The sequence below is a fragment of the Pezoporus wallicus genome, unplaced genomic scaffold (genome assembly GCF_028554395.1).
Source record: "Pezoporus wallicus isolate ANWC-B61680 ecotype Strahan unplaced genomic scaffold, APGP_CSIRO_Pwel_v1 contig_8333, whole genome shotgun sequence".
Classification (NCBI taxonomy): domain Eukaryota; kingdom Metazoa; phylum Chordata; class Aves; order Psittaciformes; family Psittacidae; genus Pezoporus; species Pezoporus wallicus.
The window spans coordinates 992,840-1,002,282 of record NW_026637037.1 but is presented as its reverse complement, the minus strand read 5'-3'; the positions used below and the strand labels follow the sequence as shown (position 1 = coordinate 1,002,282).

Sequence of the window (9,443 nt, the reverse complement as noted above, 5' to 3'; positions counted from 1 at the left end):
AGGGAATTAAAGGCCAAGGTCAAATCTGCACATGGACATTCTTTCCTTGTTTTAACCCACAAATGCCAACCAGGTCATTAAAACATTTAAAGTAGGGTTTTGTTTTATTGGAACCGTTGTATTTACAACAGTCGTGAGCAGGGAACGTGGAAAGGCTGTTTGAGGTCACTGCTTCAGTGTTAACAGAAATCTCCTCGTGCTCAGGGTGTCGCCTCTGAAGCGCTGGGGTGCATCCTGCTGGTGGGATGGAAGGTGGCTCTGAGGGGCAGTAGTAATCCCTGTGTACACCATGTGTATTATTGTCCCTGAGGCTGGTACACAGCGTAGTGACCCAGCTGAGACACTCGGTACAGAGGAGCAGCCCCTCCGCTGGGACCTGTTCCGACTCTTGTGTCCATCACTGTCCCCCGAGCGCACTCTCAAAAGAACTGAGAGCACGTGAAGCCCAAAATAGCCCCAGGTACAAACACGGCTGTATTCCAGCTATTCCCACCCCTGCCTTTCTTTTCCTTGCCGCTGGACTGATAGCAGGTTATCACGGCTCCAAACATAGCTTGTACTTCAGCATGACTTGGAGGACTTTGACAGCTCAACTGGACACGTGCAGTGATAACCCATTTCCAGTGCTCCTAGAAAACTTCAGTCCCTTCCCTGAGGTGCTCAGTCCATTCCTCTACGAGTTAACAGCAGCAAGAGGAATCTGTTTTCTGTTTGAACCAGAGCAAGGGAAAAAGCTCTGGTAAGATGCTTAATGTTCAGTGTGAAAGTCTCCCAATTCTCAGCTGCTCCTCAGTGTTCTGAGGCTGAAGGAGAACTTTGTCAGGAGAAGGGAGAACGCTTTTTCTGTAGGCTTTAACCCCACCGGGCAAACAATGGGTACAAGAAGCACTTATTTGCTGCCTGTCGGATTGTCAGCTGGGGCCTTGTTTCCAGCAGTGCTTGAGAAGTGGACAGGGAGAACCTGGCAGAGGGAAGCACAGGCTGAATGGAAGATGGGAGGGTTCAGGGGGAGAGCTGCTTCTGCCCCTCCTGCCAGACCTCACTGAGCTGCTCAAACTGGTGCTTTTCATTGTTAGCAAAGAGAAGATTTAACAAATGTCATGTGCCTTTTTCCTTCAAATCTGGGTGAAACCTGGATTCAAACAGGGTGGAGGTGAACGAGACGTTTAGGAAAGTCCGGATTGGGACATGCCGATTATGCCCTTTTTTGCCACTTGGGGCCAACCCTTTTCAGGCACATGAAACATAAACCCAGCCCCACAGATGCAGAATTAACACTGTAGAGATGGCTCACAGGGGATCAGGGGTCCTGGAGTGTCCCGGGGCTGGGACCCAGCCCACACCTGCTCCTTGGGGATGGTGGGCACAGGGCAATGTTTCCCATGGCAGCGAGGAGCCAGCTGGGGCCTGACTGCTCCCACAGCCCCAGGACCAGTCCCTAAGCCTGCTTCTGGGTAAAGCCTCTCTGGAGAGCACCATCAAGTGTGCCAGGAATCAGCTCCTGAAGTGTGAAGGTCCAGAGCGTGGTGCTAAGCCTCAGGTGCCCAGACCGAAAGCTGGTGCTGATGTTGTGCCTCAGGAATACAGACCAAGTCCTGCCTTTTACTGCTCAGCACCAGAAACTGAGTCCTACACTTTGGGTGGCTCCAAACCACACTCCCTTCGCCAGTTTTGGGTCTCACAGAAAGAGAACAAGTCCTGAGTTTGGGGAGCTTGGCCCCAGACTCCTTGGCCAGCTCTAACACAGAAAAAAAAACCCACTAAGTACTGCATTATGAGGGCTCATATGGCCAGATTTAGGGCTGAGAGAGACTAAATCCTGTGATTTGTGGGCCAGGTTCAGGGCTCAGAAACAGACCAAGTGCTGTGTTTCTGGAGTGTGAACCCTGGGTCACTCAGACAGTTTTAGGGCTCACACAAAAAAAACAAACACTAAGTGCTGTGTTTGGAGGGTTCAAACCCAGCTCATTTGGCCAGATTTAGGGCTCAGAAACAAAGTCCTGCATTTTGGGGGCCAGGTGTGAGGCTCATGAACAGAGACCAAGTGCTGCACTGGGGGCCTCAGAACTGGGCTCAGGGGGTCAGTGTTTTATCTGAGCAACAGAGACTAAGTCCACTGCATTTTGGGGCACACAGCCTGAATGCTGTGGTCTGGGGGGTTGAAAAAAAGGCTCCTGGGGCTGCTCTTAAGGCTGAGAAATGGAGACCAAGTGCTGGGTTTTGGAGCCTGGGGAAAGGATGATGTGGCCCATCCTAGGGCTCGGAAACTGAGACCAAGTGCTGCATTGTGGGTGCTCGGCACCAGGGTCCCTCAGCCCGTTTTGGGGCTCCCCGGGAGAGCCCAAAGCTGCGTTTGGGGGGGCTTGAAACGGAACTGAACTGAACGCATGAGACGGTCTCTGGGGCGAAAGGAGCTTTTCGCACTGTGCTTGGGGCCAACTCTTTGTTTACTCTTTGTTGCTCCAGGGCTGGGCATGAGCAGTTCTGACAGCTCCTGTTCATCTGCATCGTGACAGGGATTGGTTTAGGACATGGCCACAAGCCAGGCTCAGTTCAGCAAGCGCAAGCTGTAACTGCCTGGGGCTGGAGATGGACATGAGCTGCAGCCACGATGGAACTACAGCCATCCAGGAGCTGGGCCTGAAAAACAGGAGGGCAGAAACAGACCTGAGGCTGCAATGGGGCCCGAGCCATGAATGAGCTGGAGCTGTCGTGGGGACAGAAACCGCTGCCCTGGAGCTGCGAATGAGCTGCAGCCACAACAGCCAGGAGCTGAACCCAGAGCCAGAACCAAACTGGAGATGTCCAGGAGCTGTGGCTGAACCAACACCAAAACCAACCAAATCCAAACCCCAAAATAAACCAAACCAACCCAAAATCAAACCAGCAAACCCAAACCAAAGGGAACCTCAGAATACCCCCACGCACACCAAGGAAGGGGGGCCCAAGCCCCCAACCGGGAGCTGTGTCAGAGCTGCTTCTTGGGGCTTCACACCCCACACCCTGCATGTGGGGCTCCTCTGTGCAGGGACAGACGTGGCCCAGTGAGCTCCTGGCAGTGGTGGAGCTCAGACTGGTCAGAGCTGTCTGTGAGCTGGAGCTGAATCCAGAGCAGGAACCGGCCGGAGCTGCAAATGAACAGGAGCTGGGCCTGAACGAGATGGGGACCTGACCCAATACAAACGCAGCCTGAACCCGAGTCAAACAAGCAACAGCAAGCACAGCAAAACAAACCCCAAACCCAACCCAGAAGCAAAACGGGCCAAATCCCCAACCTCTGGCCGTGCCCACGTCATCCCCAGCACAGGCAGAGCGGCTGCTGCTGGATTCCACGCAGCTCCCGTCGCGGCTGCGGCTCCTCCGCCCGTCCTTGTGTCCGTACCTGTGCAGGGACCGGACCCGGCTCAGCAGCTCCCGGCAGCGCGCCCCTGCCCCAAGAGACCCGGAGCTGATCCCCGGCCCCAGCAGTGCCGGCACCCGAAGGGCGGGACGGGGGTTCCGGCCCCTCGCAGAGGAAGGGCAGGAGGAGGATGGCGCCTCCTAGCGGAGGAAGGGCAGCGCAGCGGTGGCGCCCCCTAGCGGAGGAAGGGCAGGGCAATGATGGCGCCCCCTAGCGGAGGAAGGGCAGGGCAATGATGGCGCCCCCTAGCGGAGGAAGGGCAGGGCAATGATGGCGCCCCCTAGCGGAGGAAGGGCAGGGCAGCGCAGCGGTGCCTGCCGCTGTGTTAGCGCAATGGAGGGGGCTGTGAGCAGGGAGGTGCTGAGGGAACATCGCACCATTCCAGGCACATGGAATAGGGCAGAGCAAGGTGAGTGTTCTCTGGGGGAACGACACGTCCCGTGAGCCAGGGTCTCTGTGGGCAAGGCGCTCATGTGTGAGGGGATGACTTTTATCGTGAGCCAGGTTCCTGCCCGCAGCAGTGCAGGGACTGCACGTCTTTGTATCGGTCATCAATGGAAAGCATTGAGCTGTCCACGATGAGCTTTTAGGAACATTTCATGGATTCAGCACTTGGTGTCTGGAATCTTTTCTTCATATCTGATGACTTCAGAAAGGTTTTGCTATTTTCACAGGAGCACAAACAGAGCTAAATGAACACAAACATGGTTCTGTGCGTGTGTGAAATGCAAAAGCCCCCAAATTCAACAGAAATATTTTCTACTGTGTGTCATAGGTATGAAACACTTTTATCTTTCAAAGTGCACACAAAGCAGCTCATTAACACAGATCAGTATTTGTCAGGATGGGTAAGTATTGCAAAGAAAGAAAAACACATCAACATCCTACACATTATAACTACCAATGAAATGCTACATTTAACGAACAGGAAGTGTCTGTGCGTGAACTAACTTACATTTCCAGTCAAAACCCAGGTAAATACACATTCTAAATGGCTTATTTTGAACTGAAAGTACTACTTTTTGACAAACGTCTCCCACCATGTGCCTATAAATCAATGACTTTCTCAATGAGAACTGGGTTTTGTATTAGCCCTGTGTCGGCTGAACAGTTACATGGGTGCAACCTGAGAGTTAAGTCAGTCTGACTTCAGTGACAGCAGCTCTTGTACACAAACACTTCCATACCTGACTGCAGCTGTGCCCGTGAAGGGCTCCATTAGCACATTCAGAGCTCAAACTCCATCTGTATCTGAAATACTTTCCAACTTCTATTTGTAGAATATCACTCCGGTGCACTCCAGACCATAATGGGATGTGTGGGAAAAAGGCTGGATGGGACAGCCTTGTGATGGCTTCCATCTCCTGCAGAGCAGCCGTGCGTGCTGCACTGGTGCGGAACTACAGTAAAAGAAAGGAAGGGAACCGAAGGCTCCTTAAATCCTTGTCTCTCTTAACAGGACAGGTGTCATTGTCTTGGGCAACCAGATTTCTACAGTCACAGAAGTGTGAGGTCTGATGAATATCATCTAATTATTAACAACTAAAACAGGCAAAGTCCTGTGTAACCCACCCATGGCTGTTCTTTTCCCCAGCATGAACTGAAGGGCAATCTGTGCTCCCCTGTATTTACCGTGGGCTAAAGCATACGCGTAAGGTTTTAGAGCACAGGACCTAACACACAGTGAATGCACAGAGCTCTGCACAGCCCTGTGTGCACAGCCTGCACTTATACACCTATCGCTGCTGTCCTGCAGTCTGCCCTGCCCGCAGCAAGGCCGAGAGCCAAACCTTGGGAATCCAATCCAGAATTCAGCCAAACATGATGGCGTAGGAAGCTCTCAGGAACTGCACGTAATTCTGCATGCTCCGGCTCTTGTTCTCCGACTTCTGCAGGCTGTTCTCCAGCTCCTTCAAATGTACTTCGTGCTGCTTTTTGTTCTAGAGGAAAACACAAAGAGAAATGCAATGAGCTTAGAAGTAAACCACAAATCAATCAGGAATCGGGTAAGGCGGCTGGTACCTGATTGTTGGAAGTGTCCTTTACCTGGGACAGGTTTCAGAGGCTCCACAAAACTGAAGGGTTCCAAAAAGGCCACAAAATGTCAAGGCTTTGTTTATGTTCAGTCAGGACCGAAGTGATTGTGTTTGGTTGAGCTGATAATCAGGATAAGGCCTGGGAATGGAAGAGCTCATTGCCCGAATTCTTCCCATGAGAGATTTGTGGCAGCTTAAATCTGTCCTGGGCTCAACACTCTCTCTCATCTTGATTTGTCAATAAACATCTGCTATTGCTATTCGATGTGGTTTGTGATGCCTGTAGTTCCTTATATAAAAAAGATGGCTGATAGCAATCCTACCTGCTCACCAGTTCCACCCCTGGTGCACGTCATAGGTTATATGTTATGTATATGCTATGTACATGCTGCAGATACCCAGGTATTTACTGCTTTGTCTATTACAGATTCCAGGTGCTGATCGGTTAAAATAAATTCATTCTAAAAAACTGGAATTACAGCCTCAGATTTCGGTCCAGCCTTAGCTGGTCAGGAACTGAATGAAGTTACCCTCACAGCCCTATTTTTCCCAGTTTCACTACAACAACAGGAATAAAACCGTTTCCTCGTTTTCCAGAAGGCATCCTCAGTTACGTGTAAATGTCATTGGAACAGATAGCGTTTAATTAATTCAGAGCAGCTCTCTCAAACGTTTATATTTTACCTGTGAACTTCAAATGGAAACCACTTGAAAACATCCTGGGAGTTTTTCTGGGACCAAATACAAGACAGTTTCTTTTCTGTTTTACTTCAACACAGCAAGAATTTCCTATGCAAAACTGTAATAGAATAAGCCACCAGCCAATGTCTGATCTTGTTTTAAGAACACTTTTGTCTTAGGGTAAAAGCAGACGTGAAGTTGCACTTGATACAGATCAAAACTGATGAAAGCACGCTGAATTCAGAACCACGTCTCTGAGGTCTTATTCAATCTTGAATAAATTCAAGCCAACCAAATGCAAATTCTAACCTTGAATGCTGCGAGTCAGAATACACAACACTGGTTTTGGAAGTCTAGGAGAGTGATAGGAAACCTTTCCAGTGTCTTCTCTATTAACTTCAGATGTCTTTGTAGCTTATTATTACTGATCACAGGACAAACCTCTGACTGAGTCAAAGCCCAGGATTTGCCAGCACTGGTCTGGAGAATTCAGCTGTGTGTGGTATTTTATTAATAGAAAATGTGCTGAAATTTTCTGGCTTAGATAAAACAACGGAACAGATTCCTTTGTTTATCTGCAGAGAACATTGCTCACCCCAAATCCTTCTCAGACTGTGGCTTTGCTGAAGAGGTAAGGAACAACAGAATCCCGGGCATTTAAAGGCCTGATGCTTTGAAAAATGAGAACATCTCTTTTGTTACCAACTCTGTTTCTGTGCAACATCAGTACAGAAGATGAAAGCTGCTCACAAATTCCAGTGAGATCTGAATCTTGTCATCAAATCAGGAACAACTAAAAAGATGCCACTATGTCATTATGGAACCGTCATGCATTTACTAAAATCCAGGTGTGTTCACTCAGCATGAGAAGGAAATTACAGCTTCATACATATTCTTTGATTTTTGCCTTGCTGGGAAAACTGGATTGAATAAGAGCTGTAAACTCAATATTGCTCGAGCGATTTAGTTAGACTGGCCGTCTTTTAAGTCTATTAGAAATGTCAATACACAAAGTCTATTGTCAAATGGAATTCATTTGCTGTTCCCAAAAGCGTGTATCAATTTCAGCAGCAGCGTGTGTTTCAGTAAAAGGAACTCCGATTGTAAGTGCTGATGTAGTAATTCCTGAAGTCATAAGCAGTGTTATTTACTCACGTGGTGAAATATGCAGTGGAGTTGGTTTTTCCTTTCTTGCCCCTCTCTCACTTCAGCCTCAAGAAACAGCATCTTTGTCTGAAGGGCTTGTTCTCTGCATGACATCTTTTCCAGTTCTTCAGCCACCTGTAAGGGTAATGAGAGAGAAATGAGGTACATTTACTTTCACTTCAAACCCAAAGCAAAGTATGTTCTTATACCTCAGCATTAACAGCTCCACTGCCTGTCCTGTCAGCTAATAGAATTGTAGAATAGTTTGGGTTGGAAAGGACCTTAAGATCATTCAGTTCCAGCCCTGCTGTGGGAAGGGACGCCTCACCCTAGACCATGTCACCCAGGACTCCGTCCAACCTGGCCTTGAACACTGCCAGGGATGGGGCATTTACCACTTCTCTGGGCACCTTGTGCCAGCGCCTCAGCACCCTCACAGGGAAGAACTTCTGCCTTTATATCCAACCTGAACTTCCCCTGTTTCAGTCTGAGCCCATCACCCCTTGTCCTATCACTGCAGTCCCTGATGAGGAGTCCCTCTCCAGCATCCTTGACACTGGAAGCTGCTCTGAGGTCTCCATCAGCTTCCCTTCTTCAGGCTGAACAGCCCCAGTGTTCTCAGCCTGTCTTCATATGCAAAGTGCTCCAGCCCCTGCTCATCCTTGTGGGCCCCTCTGGACTTGCTCCAACAGCTCCACGTCCTTCTCATGTTGAGGACACCAGCACTGCACACAGTGTTGCAAGGGGGAGTTATTTCCCATGCACAGAAGGAACTAAACAAACCTTGGAAACTTTCTAGCGAAATCTGAAAGAAATTCCAATTTGGATAAAAACGTGAGGAGGGAGCAGCTGTTACTTTTGTAACTCATTTGTAAGTTAAGCCAAAGCTGTTGTTTTTTTCAAACCCAAACCAATATCCTCAGTACCGAGGAAATTCAGGTTTATTTCAACAAGATTAATCTGGGAAAGAAATCACAATTTCATACCTATTTTCTTATTAAACAAATAACTGCAATCTCATTTCTCTCCCATTTGATTTACTGGGTGCATCCTTCCTACAGATAACAAATTTCTGCTTAATACTGAAAGTGTGCAAAGCCTTCCTCTAAAACGAAACCCACCCATTGAAGTTCTTGTGGGCTGCCTTTTTCAAACAAAATAACAAAAAAATAAGGTTTGGTTCAGAGGCTTTTCTATGGGATTCAATATTGGGTGGTTGAAGCATTTTGATTTGTCTTCAAATAAAATGATAGGGAACTGTCTGTCCTCTGAACTTTGTCATTCATTTCAACAGGATCCGAATCCCACAGAGAAACTGAACTGTGCAATCCATATTTAAACATGCCCAAATTCCCAGTCACTTTTTAGTACTGCTCCCTTCACGTAAAACAATCTTGTCCCATCTCTTCTTCTCAAGCACGTTTGGTTTTAATGCTGTTTTTAACTAACAATGGCAAACAGGCTGAGGAGATGTATTAAATCATCAATACCATTTTTCTCCCTTCTTCCAAAGCCGATTCCAGTTGTCTGGTTAATCCATTATATTCTGCAATTTTCTCTTCAAGCTGCAATTGACTGCACTGCAGACTCTCATCTTCCTTTTTGAGCTGACAAGCAAGTTCTTTATTTTCAATCTCCATCTTTTCTAATTGCCTTTATGCAGAACAGATCAATGCATTGTAATTCACTACAGCAGACACTTGTAGGAATTAACTGCAGTCAGATTTTTAAGCAGTTACCTTTTAAGATCTTCGTATTTCTTCTCAATATTACAGTTTTCTTCTTCTAAGGAGTGACTGCCCGCAGAAGTTGCGCTGTATTCCTCCTGTGAAAGTGACAATTCATTTCTAGTTGGAGACCTACAATAAGCTTGCCTGTTAAACTCCACCTGAACAATTCAGCTGTAATTCCGAGTAAACACTATGTTATATTTGAGTAAAGGTGATATTGTATTTAAAACAAATAAAATGCCACCAAAGTAGCAGACTAAAACTTTATGTGAACACTTTTAAGGCTGAAACCCTGCTGTGTAACAAAGGGAAGCCTGAACAAAACCCACATGCTGCTCATGTGGCCTTGAGTATGAGGAGCTCGTCCACCTCCTTGTGAACTTTGACTCCTAAGTTTTAGATTCTGGCAAAAATCAGTTCCCTCACACTACAGTCATAGGAAGCATAAAA

General features: G+C 47.7%; 1 protein-coding gene across 1 annotated transcript in view; it reads right to left on the bottom strand.

Moving 5' to 3' along the window:
* Positions 1–3,292: 3,292 nt before the first annotated feature.
* ODF2L (outer dense fiber of sperm tails 2 like) overlaps positions 3,293–9,443 on the bottom strand; it is a 48,189-nt gene continuing 42,038 nt past the window's right edge. Inside the window, exons 14-18 of the mRNA XM_057402787.1 lie at positions 9,003–9,088; positions 8,754–8,916; positions 7,273–7,398; positions 5,222–5,340; positions 3,293–3,575 (exon numbers count right to left, since the gene is read on the bottom strand). Coding sequence (XP_057258770.1) covers positions 3,293–3,575; positions 5,222–5,340; positions 7,273–7,398; positions 8,754–8,916; positions 9,003–9,088 — 777 coding nt within the window. The remainder of the gene's footprint in view (positions 3,576–5,221; positions 5,341–7,272; positions 7,399–8,753; positions 8,917–9,002; positions 9,089–9,443) is intronic.